The following is a 23,405-nucleotide window of genomic DNA, read 5'->3' on the forward strand; positions in this document are numbered from 1 at the left end:
GATTTGTTGCCGAGGGTTAAATGAGGTTAATACCACTCTCATGTGGAGTCAAATATGAAGCTACAGCAGGCAACCAGTTAGCTCAGCTTGGCATTAAGACTGGAAACAAGGGAGAAACAGCCAGTCTGGCTACTTTCTATGCAAACAAATGCCACCATAAAAGGACTAAATCTTGTTTTAATTCAAAAGAAAAGTGAAGTGCAGAAACATGACAGCAGTCCAAATATACCACCATAAACCCAACACTGATCATTTTTACACTTGTTTTTTTGTGCAGGAAATGACATGGACCGTATAAGTATTTTTTAGGCAGAAACTAAGCTGTTCATCTCTGCTTCCAGTCTTTATACTAAACTAAGATAACCAGCTGCTGGCTGTAGCTTCATATTTAATGTACAAAACATGAAAGTGATATTTCTTCTCATCAAACTCCAGGAAAGAAAATAAATGCATTCCTCCAAAAAAGTCAAACTATTCCTTTAAGAGAACAACTTCCATGTTCAAAGTCGTCCTTGAACACGTTTTATTCCAAGCATTAACAATAAAGTTCCCTACGGTTTTGTAGCAGCCATATACGAAAAAGCTCCGACTTAGTTTTGATATGTTTCCTTTTTTTAACCGATAGTCTGTAGTGTTGATTGCATGTCTACTCTCCTGATGACAGTTAATGCTGGAACTACTGGTGCACTTTCACTTCTCTTTTCACAGTGAAGGCATTGAAATGTTTCTGGGAGACGTGAATAATTTACAAAAAAAAAAAAAAAAAACTGAGAAAAAGATCTGAGGTGCAAATCAGAGCTGACATTATAAGCCACAGCAAAAATAGAAACAGTACTAAGAGTTCAACTTCAATAGTGCACAAATTGTTGCAGGTAAATCACGTCAAGTCTCCGGCTCACTGCTTTAACTGGTTTCTCTGAAGCAGTGCTATAAAAATAAAAAAGAAAAAGAAATTAATTAATAACAGAGACTGACGATAGCATAGCAATGAGATCTCTCAAAAAGGGGGGTGGGAGGGGGGATTGTGTGGCCTAAAGATAGAAGCTGTTGCCTTAACCAAGATGGGAGGAAATGCGAAAGGAAGAGAGTGATTACAGAAGAACGAGAGTTTTTCAAGTTTGAAGGATGAACGGGGGTCGATGTAGAGAGGTGGTGCCACAGCTCAACTGACGGAAATATGTAAACTTGTATTTTACTCTACCATTGAGAGGAGTTAGTATGGTGGGAGAGAGAGTGAAAGGTGAGGGGGAGGGGAGGGTGGGGGGGCAGAGAGGAGGGATGAAGGGAGGTAGGGGAGAGGGGAGTGCTGTGAGTTAGTAGATGGGGTTTTTTTTTTTGATTAAGCGAAGGAATTCCAATGTCAAGGGCAGTGCGTCCGCGGAGGCCTTTGGGGAAGCCCGTTGTGAGAGGGCCGGTCTTGGTTGTGGGATGATGAGGAATGGGAGGGGTCTCTCGAGCTGTTGGAGTGCTGTGAGTTAGGACCAGAGGAGCCGCCGCCGCCGCCGCCGCCGCCCTGGTAACGGTGGTTAGCGCGACCGGCGTTCCTGTCATGGTAGGAGCCGCCGTTATACCGCTGACCGCCTGAGTGATAACCCTGTCCCTGGAAAGTACGCCGGTTGCCTTGGAAAATCTGAGGGAAGAGTTAAAAAAAAAAAAAAAGTCAATGAGCACATGAAAAATAAAAGTGTTTAACATCAACGTCGTCACAGAGCTGTGAGACTGAACGTCTGACAAACTGCTGTTCCCCGGCTGACCTGTTTGGTTGGTGGCGGGCGGTGTTCGCTGGGGATGCTTTGGGTCTGGGTGGGAGGAGGGGTTTCCATCAGGCTCGGGCTGGCAACAGAAGACGACGTGGAGCTACAACGGGAGCGATTTGAGTAGCCTGTACGAGGGTGGTAAACTGTAAAAGGGACAACAACGGTCGGTCAGTAACCGTAACGACCTGCAACCTGCTCTAGGATCATAGAAGATGAAGTAGAGGTGATCAGATGGATTCATTCATTAGCTGACAGAAGATTTGTTGGCCAACATGCTTCATAAGTTTAGAGATAAGGATGATCGTTTTTTGAAAAATTAATTAATTAATATTATATATAATATTGTTTAACTTAACCTTCGTATTGTCCTCCCGGGTCAAATTGACCCCGTCTGTTTTGATTATTCCTTCCTTCCTTCCTTCCTTCTTTCCTTCCTCCCTCCTTTCCTTCTTCTTTCCTTCCTCCCTCCTTTCCTTCTTCTTTCCTTCCCCCCTCCTTCCTTTGTCCTTTCCTTCCATCCTTCCTTCCCCCCTCCTTTCCTTCTTCCTTCGTCCTTTCCTTCCTTCCTCCCTCCTTTCCTTCCTTCTTCCTTCCTCCCTCCTTCCTTTGTCCTTTCCTTCCTTCCTCCCTTTCTCCTTCCTTCCCTTCCTCCCTCCTTTCCTTCCTTCCCTTCCTCCCTCCTTTCCTTCCTTCTTCCTTCCTTCCTTCCTCCCTCCTTCCTTTCCTCCCTCCCTCCTTTCCTTGACTCGAGGACAACAGAAGTGTTAGGAGAGTATGGTCTAGATCTGCTCTCTGTGAAAAGTGCCTTGAGATAACTTTTGTTGTGATTTGGCACTATATAAATTAAGATTGATTGATTATTTAATATTTATATCTTATGAACATCATTTCCTATAAGTCTAGACGGCAAGCTCAGACTTAACCGCAGCAGCAGTAACAGGAATGTTGAAATGTGTTGAATGTGAACGACACCAACCTCACTTCTAAAATCACTTCTCAAGACTCACCTTTTCAAATGTGCTTTTAATGTTTGATTGTTTTGATGTTTTCTTTTCTTTTGTTTTGTTTTCCTATTTTGTTTCTTCTTCTCTGTATTGCTTTTATTAATTGTGTTTTCATTTATTCTGTTTGGTTTTATTGCTTTATTTGTCTTTGATTCTGTAGAGTCTTTGAGTATTGTTAAAAGCGCTCTATAAATAAAATGTATTATTATTATTATTATTATCATCATTACATTAATGTAAGTAACGACGCTGCCTCACTTGTAGTTACTAGGAGCTGTAGTTTTTTCTGTGCTCACTAAGAAATCATTATCTAACTCGTAAAATGTCACTTAAGTTTTATGTTTAATAGTAAAAGCTGCAGTGGATGCCGAGCTGTCGACACTGCTAATTTCTGCCATGTTATGTCATGTTAGATCACTGGAGTTGACAGACGCCTATCAAATATCGGCATGCAGGGAAAAAAAGTAGTAAATTCACCTTTTAAAATGAATTGAACTCATTTCATCATGAGAATAAGGCAACACAATTAATGCCCACAGTGAAGAAACCTGCTTATATTTGGGATTTGAAGGGTTCTGGTTTCAATGAGCTAAGTTGACGAGGTGACTTATGATCCTCTTTAATGAGACAGATCTCTGCTTTAGTTCAGCAAAATGACAAATATTAATTGCTGATAATAAATAATTCTGTGGATAAACAGTTTATAAAGCCAACGCTTGACATGTTGTTGGATAAATGTTCACACAGCCCGAAAAAGCTTAAAGTTTTGATCCATGTGATGTAATGTTTGTGTGGCTTTGTTTGGTCCACTGGGAGCTGGAATCAATAATCCTATTAAACAAAGATAAGTAAAAAATGTCATATTGAAGATAATTAGTCCCTTTTATAATAGTTGTGTCTATTTCTTATCTTATTCAAATAACAACATATTGCTTTGTTCTGGCATTTTATTAATGACAATAAAGCTACTACTACTACTAGATGTTAGATTAGATGTTATATTATTATTAGATGTTGTTAGGTGTTATATTATTAGTATTTTTATTACTACGTGTCGAGCCTGCTGACAGACTGCTGCAGCCACGACATTTAAAAGTAAACAGCCTCTTCTATTGTATGATTAGTGGTTAAAGGCTTCCTGTATCACTTTTATCGTCGTGGTAACGTATGTAAAGATGGAGATAAACAATGAACAGGATTCTTTACCTGATCCAAACCCTGAGATGCTCGTCTTCAGAGGTTCCAGATCGAATGTAAATCTTACGGCTTTCCCAAGGTCTTCATCATATTTACGTTCGCTCACAAAGTGCTGAAAGAAAAGAAGCAGAGATAACTCGTTAATAATCATTCATCAGCAGCATGGTTTGAGATGATAGAAATGTTTTCATGTGCTCTTCTCTTTCAGTTCATCTGTCTGGTTTTTGAAGGTGCTAGACAGACGAGGCCAAACTGGAGCACCGGTATTGTGAGATCACCTTGATGTCTGCGCGCAGTTCAGACAGCTGCTCCTCAGACATGGATCCTGACTGGTCCGTCAGCCGTCTGAGCTCCTCCGCTCTCTTCTGTCGGGCGTCCAAAACCACCACTGAAACACAGCAGCAGAGTGTGAGCTTTAACTGGTTTTATGAAACCAACAAATGGACCTAAAACCTATTTTGTGCTCTGTATCAGTTTAGAAGTACTTTATTGTGTAATGTCGGACATCAGGCATCCAAGCATAATGTTAAAAATGTTTCATGAGGAATTGAAACTGATTTAAATAGTTAAGTTTTATCTCTCTGACCCGGTTTTCTTGTGTTAGATGTGATTGTGTTAAATTAATGTGTTTTTATGTAACTTTTATTGTATGCTGCCATTTTGGGTAGTTTACCCTGGTAGAAGAGATAATGTATCACAAGAGAGTTCTGGGTTAAATTAAGGTTAGATTAAAACATTTGATAGATCTTTACAAGTCTATCAGCAGTACAACTCACTGACACATCAGTTTGTTACCACTTACTAATGAATACATATCTGTATTATCAATTAATCTGCTAATTCTTCTTAATTAATCATCCACAGAATAGTGAAAAATGTTCATCACAGCTTTCTGATGTCCGAGGTGGCACCATCAAATAAATACATATAACCCTAACTTTTATGTATTCAGGAGTCTCTCTCTCTCTCTCTCTCTCTCTCTCACCTGGAAGCTGCCCAGTACAACCACAGCCTGATCTCCACTGGGACAGCTGGGGTTAAGGCCTTGCTGAAGGGCTGATAAAGAAGGAGAGGCAAACACTGCTTCTTCACTTCCCCCACACAGATTTAACCGCTGACCCTCCAGTCACAATCTTACTTCTTGAACCTTTAGACTGATTTAGGCCAAAAGTTCAAAATTGATTTTCAAAACATTATTGAGTTTACTCTCACATAAGACATGTGGCACACTTCTTATATCTAAGAAGCTGTAATGAGAGAATATTCACAGATTCTTACAGTCATTATTATCATCATCATTATTATTATCATTTTCTATCAATCAACTGACTACTAACTGTTTTGTAGTGTCACTAGGCGTCAATGACTTAGGTTGAGTACAAAGTGCAGCTGACTCAGCATCTACAGGTAAACAAGGGTCAAAGATGAAACCACTTACATATCTCGACATGATACATAAGTCACGGACACAAAGGTCAGGTCATTACATCAAGTCCCAAAATGCATTAGTAAACTAATAGACTGATTGGAAACAGCCCTGGATATCAGTATACCAGTTACAGTAATGATACAGCTTCCTTCTGTACAGCAGCATGAATGAATGAGGATCATTATATCCTGAACTGTACTACATTACACTGTACAGCCCAAACCTCAAAGATAGTCAACATCCTTTATAGTCTAAATATACATATGAAATAAATCAAACAATCTTAAACATTTTCCTTCTGGAGATCAAAAAGTTTTCAGGGGAAACCATTAAGTTAACACAAATCTAACATATGAAGGAGATTAGTGGAGGAGGCTTTTGAGGAAACCTGGTTTTTGTGTTGTCAAAGAAGCACTAGAACTCCTTGGTTTTCCTCTCAATTCCCCACACGCCTCGCACAAAGACAGCATTGAGTCTCCCCCGACACCTGACACTATTCACTTTTTCCAGGCCTGGAACACACAACACTCTGCACTGAGAATAAGGGAGAATGGCCTACTTGTAAAAATATGCGGTCTTGCTCTGTCATGTTACACACACACACACACACACACACACACACACACACACACACACACACACACACACACACACACACACAGAGAGTGGTATGCTGTAGGTAAAGCAGGACCCCTGAGGACATTGCTGCAGTTTTTGTAGAAACTGGGACTTGCTGTTCCACAACAATCTCTTTTACTACCTTTCCGGAAGTGATTTAGGTCAGAGTCTCTGAGCCCTCGAGTCAGGTGATCATATTATGTGAGGAATACTAGCAGCTCCCGGGTGGTATGTGACAAGCAGGGTTTTGGTTCAGTCTTAAGAATACAAGTACTTACTGGCTTCTGCTTTCACTTTGTCCATTTCTCCCAGTAGAGTCACTTCTCTGTCCATTAAACTAAGAAAAAAGAGAAAAGAGAGAGGAGGGTTATTTTACTTTACTGGCTCCTAAATACTAGGTGTGTTGACTTTGCACCGAGATTACAAACACAGACGCAGCTCAACACTTTGTATTGGAGCTGGAGGTTTTGCATTGTGATTTACTGCTGCTGTAGCTGTACTTCTGATCCCCATTAGATCAGTATTTAGGGAATAATAAAAGTAATGGTAAATCATGACATTTAGTGTATTCTTGTTCCATTTTCTTCTTCCATTTCATTTCTGGCATTTATGATACAGAAAGCTGGAGGAAAAGGTTGATTTAAATTGTAGCTAGAATATGTGATGGATAAAAATAGAGATTTCATATTATTTCATGCTGCTTTCTGATCCAAGTCCAATTAACGGGACGTGTCAAGCACATTTCCAGATCTGTATTTTTATTTTGGGGCTCTGCTGGAATATCTTTGCATAATTTAAAGATAGTTACTGTCTCTTTATGCAAGCCCCTCAGTTCAGCCTCTGTCTGAAAAAGCCCGTTTTAGCTCCTGTTTGTTTAAGGCCCGCCTCCTACGTAAACGACTTGTAGTAGGACTTCACTTCTTTTTCTTGAATTGTGTTTGAGCCTGAATTTGAGCGAGTGAACAATCCCTAGAACAATGTTAGCAACAAAGGCTACAGAGCGGATGTTTGTTGGCACCACGAGGAGGAAGTAGAGGTAACCCTAACCCTAACCCTTCAGAGCAGCCTGGCAAGTTTTGGCTCTCAGACCAAGTTTTAACACAAAAATTTGACATCTTAAGATATAAAAATAACAGAAAAACACAAACAGCATGTTACGTCCGCTTAAGTCCGTAGTCTGCTTCAAAAGAAGTCCTTGTCAGATCACCTACCAGCTTCTCGATTGAGAAATTAGAAGCATTTGCATCTGAGCATTTGCATTACAACGTTACAAAAGAGACAGTCTGACAATCTCGTCTAGTTCAGGAAGCGATTGGCCAGGTGTGCGTGGGTGTAAAATGATGCATCATTTCAACATCTCTCCTAAGTTCTCTGTTTTTTTTTATCTTTGGCATAACTAATTTCATAATTTTTGGGGTTTTTTTGTTGGCAAAAAAAATTGCAACACCATCGAGGTCTTTGAACAGTCTGTCACAATATCTCACAATGACTGAGATATAAATGCACATTTTCAAAGCCTCAGAAGTCCTAGTGGGACAACAGTGAGGCAGAATGATGCAGCCAGGAAAGAAGCAATGACGGCTTTTTATTCACATTTTGAGTGGTGCAATTAGAAAGAGACACACTCATGAATGTACCAAAAGTAGAGCTGCAACAATAAATCGATCGATCAATCAACAGAAGAAAAGATTTTTAAAAAAAGGCAACTATTCTTAATTATAATTCATTTTTAGTCATTTTTTCAGTCTCAAATGAATATAATTAATATGAATGAATATGTTCTTGTTTCTTTAGCCTTCATCAAACTGACAAAACACACATTTGAAGATGTCTCGTTGGGCTTTATGAACCACTGATTGACATTTTTCGCAACTTTCTGACATTTTATGGACCAAACCACTAATCAATTAACCAAAAAAAAAAGACTGACTGAAAACAATTCTTAGTAGCAAGAAAAACCAAAAGAAGTGGACGATGTGTTGGGCGCTTCAGGATTACTCAGACTCTCACATCTTTTTTTTTTCGGCCCGCTGAGCTTTAAGAGCCCTTCTCTGGCCGAGTTGACTCACTTCCTGTTGGCTGAAATAACTTAATGACAGACTTCTTTAGAAGACTTTATTGAACCAAATCCTGAAAATATACAGTTGTATTTTGTGGTGTTTGTGACTGAACAATAGATGGCCAGAAGTTATGGAGGCAACAGTACTATGTGTTTGACAGCTGGCGTGAATTAGACGACACGGTCTTAAATTTAATACTGTTTATAGCTGATTGAGGATTATTCAGTAATGATATTATCCATTTGATCCCAGTAGAAAAGCCTTTTTGTCTTTTCGTGTAGCTTAGCGGTAGCTTTGTGGTTTTTCACTAATCTTAGTCAGATCATTTATATTCTCATTATATTCTCTAATAAAAATATATAAATAAGAAGCTGCAACACAACGTTCTGATGTTTCATGTCCATAAGAGACGATGTATTACTAGCAAAAAAGTATTTTATTGCCGATCAAAGATGAAGGTGTCATGGGAGCTGAAGGTGTCGAACGTTAACAAAACATTGTCTTTTATTATCTGTGTTAAAATGACAAACTGGTCAGCTTTTACGAGCCACCAGCAGCAGCAAAAGCAAAAGCAGCAAAAGCAGAAGTGGTGGTCGGGAGCTAAAAGTGGAGCTAAAAGGATCTCCCAGTGCTCAGAATATGGACAGGAAACCACTGTATCACGTTTCTGAGAATAATGAAGTAGCTCTCACACATACTAATGACACTTCAGAGCATCTGCAGTTAATCTAAAATATATCTCAGGGATACTCAAGTTGCAGTTCTGATTAACCTCGCCATATTTTCAACCTACATCAAGTAAGTGTCTAGTAGGCTTTTTATCATCAATTACCAAATTCTCCTAAAGATTAATCAGGACGGTCTCATCCTGCTGACTAATCACGGCCTGAATTGATTAGTACTGCTAGGAAGAGGTGAACTTAACACTACTTTTAATAAATGGAATAAAAAGTAAAGTCTTCATAAAATGACTCTACACATTTATTCATTTAGTCGTCAAATCTTTCAGACAAACATATATAATGAAATTACACATTGAATGATTATTTCTTTAGAAAGAAGTTGCAATGACTGGTTGATTAATTCATTGACTGAAAACTGATCGCAACATAAAGAAACAGCTGAAAACGTTTTCTTTTCTTGCTCTTGATGTGTGTCATTTTAACTTATTTTTTTATTAAATATCAAATATTTTCAAATTGTTTATTTGCTTTTATTGTATTTTTTATTTTGATCTGTAAAGTACTTTGAGCTACATCTCTTGTATGAATAAAGTTTATTTTCATTAACTCTTAATAATCAAATAATTGTTTTAGCTGAATATTTGCTGGTTGCAGCTTCTCAAATGTGAGGATATGAAACTATTACTACTAACAATAAACTAAATAGCTTTGGATTTTGGACTTCTGATTAGACAAATTGAGACATTTGAAGATGTCAATATGGTCTCTAAGAAATCAGACAAAAGTATTAACTGAGAAAATAATCAGCAGATTTTAAGCATAATAAAATGATTGTTAGTTCTGCCTCAAAACAGTAGTACTATTTTCATTATCTAGAGTAGTTAATAAGTCACTCTAGTCTCTAGTCTTTATAATATTCAGCTGCTCAAATAAAACGCTCCATAAAAAGCTGCCTGAGGTGTATTATAAAGAGCACTCTGTTTTCTGTTACAAAACTCTGATCCACTGTCACTACGATAAGGTAAAGGTGAGAAAAATGCCCTTTGACTTATAGTGGAACCTACACACCATGTTTACAACACTCACACTTGACAGTAAACGCGTAACAGGAAGCAAAACAACATAATATTATGTCACACAGAAAGAACTTTGACCAAATTGCTTTAGGAACTATAGAAACGGAAGAAATTAAAATGCCTGTTAGAGTTTGCATCACATCTGAGGACGTGTGAGGATTAGGCAAATTAGGCTGATGATGGTCTTTAAAAAAAAAAACAAAAAAAAGAAAAGAAAAGAAAAAGGGGCCGTAACACATTCCTCAGCTGTTGTCTTTGTAGTTATGTGTGTAAAGATTGTCACTCATCCAGGTGGTTGTGAATCCAGAAGAGATGAATCAAACTCCACATACTTTAGATGTCTTCTTCAGTTGTGTGTATTTACAGGCTCTTTGTGTTTCGTTCCTCCTGACTGATATTTCGAGTTGAGCCGAGTTGAAGGACTGAATGAAAGAAAAACTTCAGAGCTCATCTCTCTCTCCAAAGTCTGCCAGGTTTATTTATTTCTATTGTTGAACGTTACAGCCACGAAACTATCAATAAATTAAAAAGAGTACAGTTTATGTGAAACTTTTGTTATGATGTGTTGCTATATAAATTAAATTGAACTGAATTGCTTACAAACAGTCAAACATTACCGTGCTAACAGTGCAGTTCAGTGTCCTGGAACAGTACTTTGGCATTTTACCATGTTAAAATACTAACTGACCCACTTTGCCTTTCATAGAGCCACGTCGACAGAGGATGATTTTTTTTGGGGTAAAGGATAAAACTGGCCTTTTTTCTTACTGTCAATAAATCTCATGTTTGGATCCAAAGCAACAATGAACTGATCTACAAGGAAATAAATAAATATAAATTTCATTTCCCCTCATTTTCCACTCCCTTCTCTCTCTTTCATGTACTCTTTCTCGTACTCTTAGTTCATTGTGGTTTCTGCTCTCAGTCTTGAAGTTTGTCCTAATATTGATACTACCGTACTTCCTTGTTTGTAAGTGAGGCAGAACACAACTTCAGAGCTGCCACTTTTTCTAAACCCGAAACTAGCGTACAGGAACTACATGTAGTCCGTTTCCTCCGGTTCAAACATAACTACTTCCTGAGGAGTGGAAACTGCCCCAAAAAATGTGTTTTCATCTACCTATTTCTTTCTAAACATGCATCAAACCTTTCTATCACCTCAAGACTCGGTTATAGCTATGAACACATCCAGATTTAAGAAACAAGTTTACATACCAGCTCTGTAGCTCAGCAAACGTCTGCTTCATCCTTTTGATTGATGAGTCCATCTCCTCTTTGACTACCATCCTGTAACGAGTGAGCGAGGCGGTGCATCTTTGCAGGTCCTTCACGGAGCGGTCGATGTTGGGAGCTGAGGAGGAGACGTTAAATTAAGACTTGAGCACAAATGTTTAAGAATAAGTGAAGAAATAATGTGACATGGTAATGATGCGATATATGAGAAACTACATGCAGGACGGGATCAGGTAGATAAGAGGTAAAAGGTGTCTAACCCATCTTTTTGACCCCTGATGACCCTTGATTGCTTTCATCGGTGGTGGATGAGGGATGATGTGAATTCGAGCTTGGCCTGTGCCGTTGCTTGTTGCCTCTGGGAGCCTGGTGATTCCTCCCTCCCTGCTGAGGAGCTGGACTCGGAGCACTAACTTGACTTTCTGCTTCTGCACCTGTTAGAAGACACATTACTTAACCATGAGTAAGTAAGTTAGTCGTTTCAAAACTTGTTCCCCAAAAAGCGGCCTAAAATAGACACAAAGCAGAACTGCTGACTGAGTATTTCAACAGGCCTTACAAAAAAAAAAAAAAAAAAAAAAGGTTCAGATATAATTAGTACTATTTGACATTTAAATCAGAGGAGATTACATTTAAACTGAATTTTGTGTATGCCTTTGAGTGCAACATAAGCCATCAAAAAATAACTTTTAATAAGAGGAGAAAATGGTAAGATTTGATATAACATATGGCTTATGTTGCACTCTTTAAGATCTTAAAGATTAAGAACAATACACACAGGGACAAAAAGATGTGATTTTTGTATTTTTGTATTTTAATCCTAAAATAGAGCTGCAAGATGGATTCCACAAACTCTCTTTAACCGTACAAACTTGTTCTTTGGTGTTTCCCACAGATTGAGAATTTACTTGTGGTAATGGGTGGTGTGGTGTGTGACGGCGTGACGCAGCGTTAAGCTGATGACTGCTGCACTGAATACCACCAATACTACTGCTACGTCCAGTTTAACCTGCACCAGTTTCTGAATGTTTTTTTGAAACGCGTTTTTTCTGCCGTGGAGGAAATCTAAATTTATGACATGTGAAAACGAGTCGAAAGTGTTTTTATGGCGTCCCACAAATAACTCTGTAACAGATAATAAGGAAGTCAAAAGAGAGTCACATAAATGTTAACTGCAGGAGAAAGTAGTTTTTGACTGCAGGAGCCTGGTAGGAGAGTATATGAGGGTGTAATTATACTATGAAAAAACATGTGTTCAAAAAGGTTGGGGGTGCCTTATAATCAGGGTTGCGTTATACTCAGGCCAATACTGCTTTTAGGGACCAATTATCTGACGTTTAAAATTATCATCATTATTTTCTAATGGTGGTTCCTGCAAACGGTTTGAATGGCTTCCCTAGGGTTAGGGTCAATTGTGTGGAAAGAAAAAGAAAAATCAATACAGCAGCAGCTCTAGTTTCTAGCGTTCATTCAGACTGTGTCCAAGATGTCCACAGTTGTCACATGTGATGTCATGATGAAGTCACACATGGCTTCTGTGTTTCCTCTCAGGAAGGGTTGTGTCTTTAGAGTACCAGCAGCGATGCTAGGGCGTTAAGTAGTTTGTGGTCACTCTGTGAGACTTGAAGACTCGAGTTAAGATGTTCTGAGAGTCTCACTGTAGCTGTGTTTCAACCGCAGGAACTTACACCAAGGGCTAAGAACCTGTTGAGGAACTCCAATCTGGTTTCCACCGGAGGGACCACAGTGTAAATTAAGCTCCAAGGAGATCGTTTTACCCACCAAAAAAGTCCCTGCTGGAGGGGCAGTTCGTTCTAAAAGTACGGGTGGGATTTGGAGGGATGACTGCCACTAATTGGTTGCTTCAATTTGCTTCCTACTTCATTCACAAAACAAGAAAGTACTCTTATATCCTTTTACGACCAGTTTAAGATGAAGAGAGTACATCTGTGGAGTGGTTACGTGCTAATGTTCATCAAACCTTTAACAGCTGATTCATGGTGGAAACAGACACTATCAATTTCCTTTTCCTCCTCTGCAATTCTCCTTTTCATTCATTCATTACATTACAACTAATGCAGCAGTAAATACAAAGACAAGTAGAGCCTGAGGATGTGAAACGCTACTCTTTTCAAACTGATGATCACCACCTGTCTCACGAGGAGATGCATGTAATCATTAACATGACAAATGATAATCAATGTAATCAAAAACATGATAAATTGACACCCCTAAAAATTGCTATTTAAAGCCACCTTTCTGGTCTATTTGTGGCCAAGTTCGTTTACATGCATGTAAGGTAGTTTTTCCTGGAGAACGCTGATTTCTCTGCGTGCACAACCAGATTTCCAATTGGCTTTTTACGAGTGTGCATGTGTATAAAAAAGACTGCGGAAAGAAAGAGAACAGCAGAGCGGTTGAATAAAAGGAAGGATCATTACACACAAGAATGCTTCCTCATACTTAGAGTCCATCCAAAGTTCAAGTGAAAATGAAACTAACAAAAAATAGACAGTCAGCATCTAAATAAGTTCATGAATAAGTTCGTTTTAACCACAGAACATAGTTGAATGAACTCGGACACTTCTGTGCTGTGAAATGAAGAGCTCCACTGTGTCTGTCTGTCTGTCTGTCTGTCTGTCTCATTGTGGCTGCAGGATGTCAGGAAGCAGCGTCGGTGTCTTTTATCACAAATGCAATAAAAATTAGTAAGCCCCGCTTCCAAAATAATGCTTGGTGTAAGACAGAAATGTGGTTACTGATCTGCTGCATGTAAATGCTGATTTAAAAAGGTAACCAGCTTACTAAAATACATGCGAAGGCGTTCCCCGATTTCTGTCATGACTTGGTTTCTCTGAGGAGGAACCTGGTTACTTTAAATGCATGTAAACGAGTGTCAGTAATATTAATAAAGTCAGAAGACATCCTGATAAATCCCCTGCCAGGTGGGCCATGATGGGAGGCAGGAGGTCAAGTGGATGTGACAGTCACAGAGATGGATGAGAGATTAGTATACAGCACATGATGTTACACTGTTAAGGGTAATAGAGCTTCATCCTCTGATTTTCTTAAGTCACCATTTTAGGTCAAATCTGTTCCTGCAAGTGATTTTTTGTATGAGGCTCGGTGTCACTAAACTTGAGAAAACAGATCCGATCCAAAAATGCATTCCTATCATATGTGCGTATTAGTCCAGGAATAGTTTTCATCTACGCTCATGAAGCAGACAATCCTCACCCTAGAATGACACCCCCTAAAAAAACCAACATTCCTTCATTCATTATTTACCGGTGGTTTCAGATGTTGCAGGTTCAGAGTCCAGCTCGGACGCATCCAGGGAAGCAGAGTCCAACTGTTCGCTCAGAGAATCGAGCGACTCTCCATCCATTACGGATCCGTTGGCGTGAAAGCCATTGGTCTCGTCCTTGCCCTCCTCTGGCGACACGGCCTCAGGGGGAGCAGGCTCGGCGGAGGCCTCTGGTTGGGGCTTGGGCTTCTTTTTCTTCTTGGGCTGGACATGAAGATATCAATGTCAAACTCCTTTATTCAAATTCTCTTTGTTCATTATCTCTTTCCTAATCAGTGCAGTGACCTGGACTGATTCAGTGCACGCAGGGAAAACTTTAACATAAAGCCGAAATAAAACCTCAAAATGTTAAGAAAATACAGAATTTTGTTTTTAATAGTTTTAACAAGATGATATAAATATGCTCAAGATGCCAGGTCTCTGAAGCTTACCTTCTTTTTGCCGGTGACATTCCACTCTTTCAGGATCTCAACTGCGCTGCCTGAGGCGTAAAGCAAACATAACGTGACGAAGGTACATACTTACAAAGCCTTGAAATACCTAACTCCATATTAGAGTGCTCTGACGTATTGTTGAGACATCGCTGCATAAGGAACAAAGTAGTCTGACGTACGGGGACAAACCTTCTCGTTCTAAAATTAAACATGTGAAGCTAAAGGCATGCAAATGATGCCCAGCCCTCTGAATGCAAAGTGCGGCATGCATGAAGAGAAATAGTTTTCAAGGTCACGTTAAGCACGAGCAATGAGAGACAACAGGTTTGATTTAAATGCAGTAAACTGAAAACCAAGCAGATGTGGAAATATGTCAAAATATTATGATTATACCTTGTCATATAATACTAGCATAATTAAAATACCATAAAGGATATTTTTCTCTGTGTGGTGTAACTATTTCTGTACAGCAAAATATGCAGTAATACGAGTTTAAGGAGGGAAACAATGCAGCTAAAGTATAACTGTTTATCGGTAAACTTTATGTGTCAACAATCTTTCATTCCTGAAGTCAACCGCTGTGACGTCTTCATACCTTCTAGGAAAGCCTGCACTGCCTTGTCAACACAGTTCTCGAAATGCTGTAACACCAGCACAATCTCGTTGTTGCTTTTGTTGGGGACGACGGCTCTGACGGCGCTGATCTGTGAAAACGAGAGCAAACAAAATGCACCGAGTGTGAGAGGAACAGGTTTTATTATTCTATCAAGAGAACACACAAAAGGTGATTCAATATTCACACTGGTGATGTTTTAACATTTAAATAACATTTGGCTTGAGGACACAGCGCAACAGATGTTTAAACACATAAAAGTTGTATTGTTTTGTAAGGAAAGAAAGACAACCCCCCCCCCCCCCCCCCATTAACATTAAATAGAACTAACAGCCATCCATACCTCAGCTCAGTTTTGGCATCAATTCTTTATACTTTGGGTTGAAAGTAGAAACGAAATTACCTCCAATGAAAACAACTTTGGTTTCACATTTTACTTAAATTGTTTTCATTAGAGATTAAAAGCATTAAGTGGATTAGGCTTCCTGTCATGTCAAACTATCCCTCGACAGTGTGCTCTGTCAGCTCACTGGGAAGTCAAATGGATGTTTAGGAATCAACAAATAAACACAAATACCTCATTTAAGCGCACTGATTTAATTTCAGGTCAGTGAGAGAGTCTCTACATGCGTTGTGCTGTTTAGTTTCTCTTCTCTCTGGTTCTCCTCGACATACAGAGAGCGTAGCAGACAGACAGCTGCACTCATTATGTTACTGTACAATAAAAGCTTTGTGAGTAAAAAGCCAGCAAGAGGAATATAATAATGTAATCCACCCAAAAGATGGACAGACGTCGACCTGAAACCTTTGAAATTCAGGCATAAATATCTGCATTTTTAAAATGTACCCAACCTGAATCTGAGTCTGAAGAAGAGCGTTGAGTATCTTATTAAATCTATCTATTTGCTATTTCAAAGTTCAGAGTTCAAAGTACTTTATTCGTCATTGTTACAAGAACAAGGAGACAGCACAGCATCTCTAGAAAATAGCAGATACATTTAAGAAATATGCTAACATTAAAATAAATAAATAAGTAGATGAATAGATATATTTGGTCCAGGACCTGCTTTCTTTTTCGGGATGTGCATGTCTACCACAAACTTTTTTGATCCCAAACTTAATCTGGTCAAGCTAGCATGACTTTGTAAAAAAAAAAAAAAAAAAAAATCACTGGGAAATAAAGTATGGGAAGACTCCTTTAACTATTTGTTTAATCAGGTCCAAATGTTGTGTAATATTGTAATTAATTATCCATCAAATGAATAATGTAGTTAATTGGGTTAGTACCATTGAGCAAACATTGAGTTCTTACCTTCTCTTTCATCCTCTCTGCTGTTCCTCCCTGGGACATTACCATTTTTGAGTGAGTGTCAAAAACCACTGAAGAGGTATCTAGAAAACAACAAAACAGTACAAAAAGAAATAACAAAACAACTAAATTTCAATTGTCTGCTCAGGCTTTGAATCGTGTTTGCAAATCGTCTGTAGAACATAATTTGCAAAACAAAACACCCCGCAGATATCTTCAGAGAATTTCCTGGAAAGAGTTGTCAGCCACGTTCATACATTTCAAAATCACATTCACAATGGCAGATTTGTGCTTGTGGAGTTATTTGACTTCATATCAAGTTAAAAAGCACACACACGCACGCACGCACACGCACGCACACGCACACACGCACAAGCCATGTTTATCTTCATGAAAACTATTAACACCATCTGATAAGTTAAACCAGATTGAATTTGTGTACTGAAGGAATCATTTGTTTAAAAAAAAAAAAAAAAAAAAAAACTCCACACAATGAGAAAACGTCAGCAAGCACAGAGAAAAGAAAGAAAGAAAGAAAAAAAAAAAGAAAAATTCATCACATCTGTGCCTCGACAGTCTGGGATCTGCATCAGATTTAAATGACTAATAACTAATAAAGGCCTCCAGAAAGACATTCTTTAAAGAGCAACAACCCGGAGCTTTCTGTTATCAAAAGCAGAAAGAAAACAGCTGAGATGAGGTATAGAAAAAAAAACAAAATCACTCTGAGGAAATGTATTTTTAAATGTGATAAAATAGCTGACTGCAGAGAGTCGGAGTAAAGTCCAAAGATAATCTATGGCCATTTAAAGACGAGGCAGAAATGAAAAACTGGGCGCTTGTAAAGGCCGTTTTTCCATGAAAGTAGGTTAATGTCTCTGTAAATGTCCACAAGAATCTCCCTTTTATAATAACTCAACTTCACTCTGGAAGTATCGCTATGTGTTCTTCTTCTTCGTGTATTTGTACATTCAAATATCCAGCAAGTATAAATAATATAAGATAGATTTGAGTTGTGAAAAAGAGAGATACATACCCTTTTGGCTGTTTTTCTTGGCCATGCTTTAAGCTGCAAGTCCGCACTGACGTATCCGACAAAAGCTTAGTTTTATGCTTCCTAAAGACTTTAATAACTCCTCAAATAAGCTTAAGCTGGAGATCAAATAAAGGCTCAGAGAGTGGTAGCTTTCTTGCTAGATGAGACGCTAACGAGGCTCACGACTGGAAGAGCGAGGTTCAAATGAGGCCTTCACCATTCAGGCAAAGTTTCAGTTTTTTCTCTCTTTGTCCTGCACCAAATTCATCCAAATCTGTGGGGAGAGAAAAAAGAAGAAGAAGAAAAAAAGAAAAAAAGTTGTGTTGTAAGTATCAGTTAGGGGGGAAAAAAAGCAGTTTCATGCATGTCAAGAATGTAAAATAAAAATCTGAATTCAGCTGCAGTCATACTGTATGAAACCGAAATACACAAAAACCAAATGTCGACTTTCCTAAGATCTGAAAATATGAATGCAAATCACATGAAATCCATTTCCTCCGGCTTTAAAATATGAATGAAAAACAGATTTCAATAAATTATTGTCTGTCTGGCAGAGCGTGCTGGAGAATCTGCAGTTAATATTGTTCTTGGCAGAAAGTGTCTTTGAAGGGTATTTCCTTTTTCTCAGTTCTCTCTGCAGGAGCGGTGGGGTGATAGCGTTATGAGGACTTCTTCACCGAGCACTCGAACCCAGGGCCCCTTCAAGTAGGGTGGCGAAAATGTACAGTAAACTCAAAACATTTCACAATCTACTCTGACAAATAGTTTTTTTTGAGTCACAATCAAGAACAACCGCAAATAATTTGAATTTTTCCCCCCATGCAAAACTCATAACTGGTGGCACAGATGCTTTCTAGATGATGTCAGCGTTGTATCTGAAATGAGCAGATATGAGATTTTGACTGAATGCCTCAAGAGTGTGTTTTTGCCACATAATGTGTCTTTAATTTCTCACAGCTAATTTCTGTTATTACAACTGATACTAATGTTAGTCACAATAATGCAGAGAGTAGTCATCTGCTTTTAACACTTTTTGGCCCCAAAATACACCAAGAAAATCAGGAAAAATGGTTACCTCCAACACTGGGATATATTTAATTTACAGAAGGGACAGAAATGTGATTAAAATGTTGTCGCCAACTCTCAACTGGCCAGGGACAACAGATGAAAACTAACCTAATTCTGGCATATTTACAGACATGTTTATTAATATGACTGTCCCTGACAAATAAACAAATAGAATAAGTTCTTTATTGTCAATCCTGCTACATGTAAGGGACATGTAGAGGATGTTTCTCTCAGACGGTGAGGTAGACACCAATAAAATACATAATAACAATAATAATAATAATAAAGTGGCTGGTGTTGGGAGGCTGGGAGAGTAGGGGTGAGGGGCGGGGGGTAGACAGACCCGGTCAGTTTGGGGCGGTAGACTAGAAAATGGTGTTAATAGAATGTAAAAAAGGGGGAATGTTGCAGTCAGTGTCTAACAATTATTGTAGAACATTTTTTATTGAAACTGATAAATATCTTGAGACTACAAGAAGCACAACTAGAAGTAAATTCGATGTTATACGAGCTTTAAAACAGTGGCACAGTGGAGGAGGGGTGCATATAAAATCATTACTGGAACAATGGAGAAGTTTTTATTCTGGTCACTTTGTAAAGTTGCAAAATACACTCCAAAATCTATGAAATCTGGGGTTATATTGGGATGTATTTATGTAACAGAAGCAACAGATATTTGTATGTGAAAAAGGGGAACTGTAGTTGCCGTGGTTAACAATATTGTAGCATAATTTTAATGGAAAACTGATAAATATGTTGAGACTACAAAAAGCACAAGTGGAAGTAAAATCGACGTTAATACGAGCCTCTAAATAGTGACACTGGAGCAGGGATGCAAATAAAATCATTGCTGAAACGATGGAGAAGTTTTATATTTTCTTGTCAATTTGTAAAGTTGAAAAATGTGCCTCAAAATCTGGGAAATAGTTACAACAAATAATAATAGGATATATTTATGAAACAGAAGGGACAGATATCTGACTAAAACGGTGTTAACTGCATGTAAAGGCGGGAATGTAGCAGCCAGTGGGGAACAATAATTTTAGAAATATTTCTCTGGAAAACTGATAAATATCTTGAGACTACAAGAAACAAAACTGGAAGTAAAATCTGCGTTATACGAGTTTCTAAATAGTGACACAGCAACAGGGAAGCGAACTCTTTTTTCTTGTCACTTTGTAAAGTTGCAAATCTTTTGCAAATAAAGATTTAAGAACTTCATTCGGTTCTATTCTTGAATAAAGTCATCATTTTTATTTCCTTCCTTTTCCTTCTTTCTTCTGCACACACACACACACAGTAATTAAACATTTTGCAATGTCTGCACAAGTAACATCTGCAAGTCTTTACAAAAAAATTGGTTCATCTTGGAAGTGATGCTTTCTCTCTCTCTCTGTGTGTGCCCAACAATCGATACTCCGCTGACTCTTTCTTGCTGACTTGCTGCCACATCCCTAAAACCTCTTTATTAAGTCTCTTCCAGCCTCAGAAATGCTCCAAACTCCACCTTCGCCAATCTGAACTCACTTTTTATGGGCCAGCTGTTTCCCTCTTTTAGGTTTCCCTTTCTGACCTGGTTGTCTAGAAAAGGAAACTTAAAAAGCTGTGCAAACCCACACCCTCCTGATTAGGACCTGGCATGTCACAGTCCTGGTCACAGTCCTGGTTACACCACACCTTTTTTTTTTGCAGACGTCAAACCTGCAGACGTACAATCAACACAAGTGACACCGCAGCGGGCCACTCACGTACGCACTGACACACACACACTAGGATGCATTATGTTTATCAAGAGGGATGGTCCTTAAGTCGTGAAGAGAGCGGGAGAGAGAGCCAAGGAGGACTTGTGATGTAAGCTCCTGGACGCACAAAGTCAGCACTCAAATAAACCTGGGTGCCTAAAAAGTTTGTTTAAACTGAATTATGTTGGCAAATTTAAAGAAGGTGGATCATGTGTGAAGACATAGAGAGGCTTCTGTCAACAGGCATAGTTATGTATAAAATAAAAAAAAGGCCGCAGGTGACAGGTTTTTCTTAGAGGTCCAATTAAAGTGTGATTAGAAGCTAAGGCTGCAACTCATAATTACTGTCATCAGAGATTAATGTGTCAATTATGTACCTCAGTTAATGAATAACTTGTTTGGTGTTTCCCAGAACTTGAGAGGAAAATGTCCAAAAATATCAAGTTTACCTTCACAGAAAATAACTAGAAAACATTTTTAAAAAGCTGGACTCAAAAGAAAAGGGGACATTTTCTTCTTCTTCTTCTTAAAAAAAAAGACTCAATATGAATTATAGATTACCTATCAAAATAGCTGATGATTGAATTTAATAGCTGGCAACTAATCATTCCAGCTATATTGGGAGACATTTTTACCCCCAATCCTTATCTCATTATCTAAAAGAAACAGCCCATAAATTAGTGTGTCTGTGTCTCTGTATTGTACACAGATAACAAACACAGAGCAGTAGTGACTCATCCAGATTTATCCTGAACTAAAAAAAGGCATCTATAATGTGAAGTTTGTAGCAGCAGGCTAATCAGATAAGAGACCACTGTCATCTTTTGCTGCAGCTTAGCTTTAGCAGGGCTGGCATCTTATTCAAAGTCAGTGTAAATTTGAGTTGCTAGGGACCTCTAATAATAAAATAAGAAACCACCTTAGCTTCAAAATAGCACAACTAATCTTAATTTATTTGTATTTATCAGCATATAACCCACACTAGCATGCTTATTTAACTTCTGCCTACATGTTTCTTGCACGGTGTGACCCCTCTTTCAAGTCTTTCATTCCACATTTTTTGTCTATAGAAGAAGAAGGAGGAGGACCCGGTGTTACGGTTTAACTGGTGATAGTGTTAACTGGTGCTTCTCTCACATTACATTACGTTACGAGAGGTTGAATGAATCTTCTGAACACAATTGAACTTACATAAATGGTTAATATACTTACATATATTAAAAACATAGATGAGAAGTAATTAAACTATAAAGTCACCAGTTAACACGGTTACCAGTTAAAACGGTCACCAGTTGAACCGTAACACCGGCGGCTACGTTAACGCTAGCTTGCTAACATTACCTAACCCTTATTACCCTTTTGCGATGCTACTGAGCTAAATATGCGCATTACATTTTTGGGCGTTTAGCGTTCAAATTAGCTGCACAGTAAATACAACAATGACTTGCTTGCAGCATCAAGTATGAACGCCTTCATCATCATCTTCATCTACATCACAGCTATGAGTTAGCAGGCTAGCTTTTATTATTCAATGCTGCAACATCTCAACTTTCATGATATAAATAAAATACAAAATACTCGCAGACTATTAAAGCATATTAAATAATCAGTTCATTGTGTTAATGAATTAATAATGTGATATACGTACTTGGTGCTGGTGAGAAAAGTGGACAGTAGCTTCTGGAAACGGGTTTACTGCAGCAGCTCTGGCTCCGTCTTTAATGCCAAGTAGTCTCTGAAGCTGCTGAGGGCAATATTTTCCTCTAACACACTCCTCCTGGGTTGCCAGGTTGGAGACAAAACAAAACCCCTCCTTTTAAAACAAGAAACAACTGCTAAGATAAGATAGGATATTGTCTTATTAGTCACACAGTGCAGACGTTTACATTATTGCAGCAAGAAAAATAGAAGAAGAGTATACAAACAAACAAATATAACAAACAATAGTAGTAAAAAATAACTAAATAACTATATATATATATACTTTTAAAAAAAAGTAACATTATATACAAAAGTAACATTGGTGTCAAATGATAATATACCTGAGTTTGATATTGTTATTGAACAGATTTTAATGTGAATAGATAGATAGATAGATTGATTTTTATTGGGAGCAGTGCTGGTTTTACTGGGAGCAGTGCCGGTTTTACTGGGAGGAGTGCCGGTTTTACTGGGAGCAGTGCTGGTTGTACAGTCCAACAGCTACAGGGAGGAAGGACCTGCGATGTCACTCCTTTACACACTTTGGATGAAGGAGTCTCTCCAGTGCAGTCAGAGTGTCCCTCATGGGGTGGGAGTCATTGTTCATCAGAGACGACAGCTCAGTCATCATTCTACTCTCTCTCACCAACTCCACCAGGTCGAGGGGGCATCTCAGGACAGAGCTGGCCTTCTTTATCACTTTGTCCAGTCTCTTCCTGTCCCCAGTCAAGATACTGCTGCCCCAGCAGACCACCCCTTAAAAGATGGATGAAGCCACCACAGTGTCAAAGAAGGTCCTCAGGAGTGGCCCCTGCACTGTTAAAATGTATTTCACATTAAACATATGTATATTGGGTAAGATGGGAGGATACTCCCCCTCATGTTACTGAGCCTGTGCCTCTGTTTTTCTGTGTTGCCTACATTCAGTTTGGTCAGATTTCTGTCGTACTTTCTTCTGTGTTTTTTATGATAATTATAAAAAAATATAAAAAATAAACTTCTCGGGGAAAGATGAAAACTGGCCATATTTTTTCAGTGCAGACTGATTTTTTGTTGATTAAAAATTATTAAAATTAATATAAGACGCATGTATCAATTTGGAAAAACATTAATGACATCATGCTTTACTGAAATGACA

At 38.5% G+C, this 23,405-nt stretch overlaps 1 protein-coding gene across 1 annotated transcript; it reads right to left on the reverse strand.

Annotated features, from left to right (window-relative positions):
- Window positions 1-1,010: 1,010 nt before the first annotated feature.
- Window positions 1,011-22,281, reverse strand: spats2 (spermatogenesis associated serine rich 2). The gene is made up of 13 exons (XM_053318213.1): window positions 22,215-22,281; window positions 17,757-18,030; window positions 16,724-16,803; window positions 15,394-15,502; window positions 14,796-14,845; window positions 14,346-14,568; window positions 11,318-11,491; window positions 11,040-11,175; window positions 6,284-6,342; window positions 4,237-4,346; window positions 3,968-4,070; window positions 1,755-1,900; window positions 1,011-1,630 (listed from the first exon to the last, which is right to left on the reverse strand). The coding sequence occupies exons 2-13, from the start codon at window positions 17,779-17,781 to the stop codon at window positions 1,361-1,363; spliced, it is 1,485 nt and encodes a 494-aa protein (XP_053174188.1). The 5' UTR covers window positions 17,782-18,030; window positions 22,215-22,281; the 3' UTR covers window positions 1,011-1,360.
- Between the last annotated feature and the right edge of the window lie 1,124 nt (window positions 22,282-23,405).

The sequence above is a fragment of the Scomber japonicus genome, chromosome 4, assembly GCF_027409825.1.
Source record: "Scomber japonicus isolate fScoJap1 chromosome 4, fScoJap1.pri, whole genome shotgun sequence".
Classification (NCBI taxonomy): Eukaryota; Metazoa; Chordata; class Actinopteri; order Scombriformes; family Scombridae; genus Scomber; species Scomber japonicus.

What these genes read in the sequence shown, in the direction of transcription:
- spats2 (XM_053318213.1), bottom strand. Translation starts at nt 17,781, where the DNA reads ATGGCCAAGAAAAACAGCCAAAAGG. An exon ending in TGCAACATCTGAAACCACCG is followed by an intron (nt 11,492 to 14,345) that starts GTAAATAATGAA and finishes GTCTTCTAACAG; the next exon opens with GTGCAGAAGCAGAAAGTCAA. An exon ending in GCCCGCCACCAACCAAACAG is followed by an intron (nt 1,631 to 1,754) that starts GTCAGCCGGGGA and finishes CTCTTCCCTCAG; the next exon opens with ATTTTCCAAGGCAACCGGCG.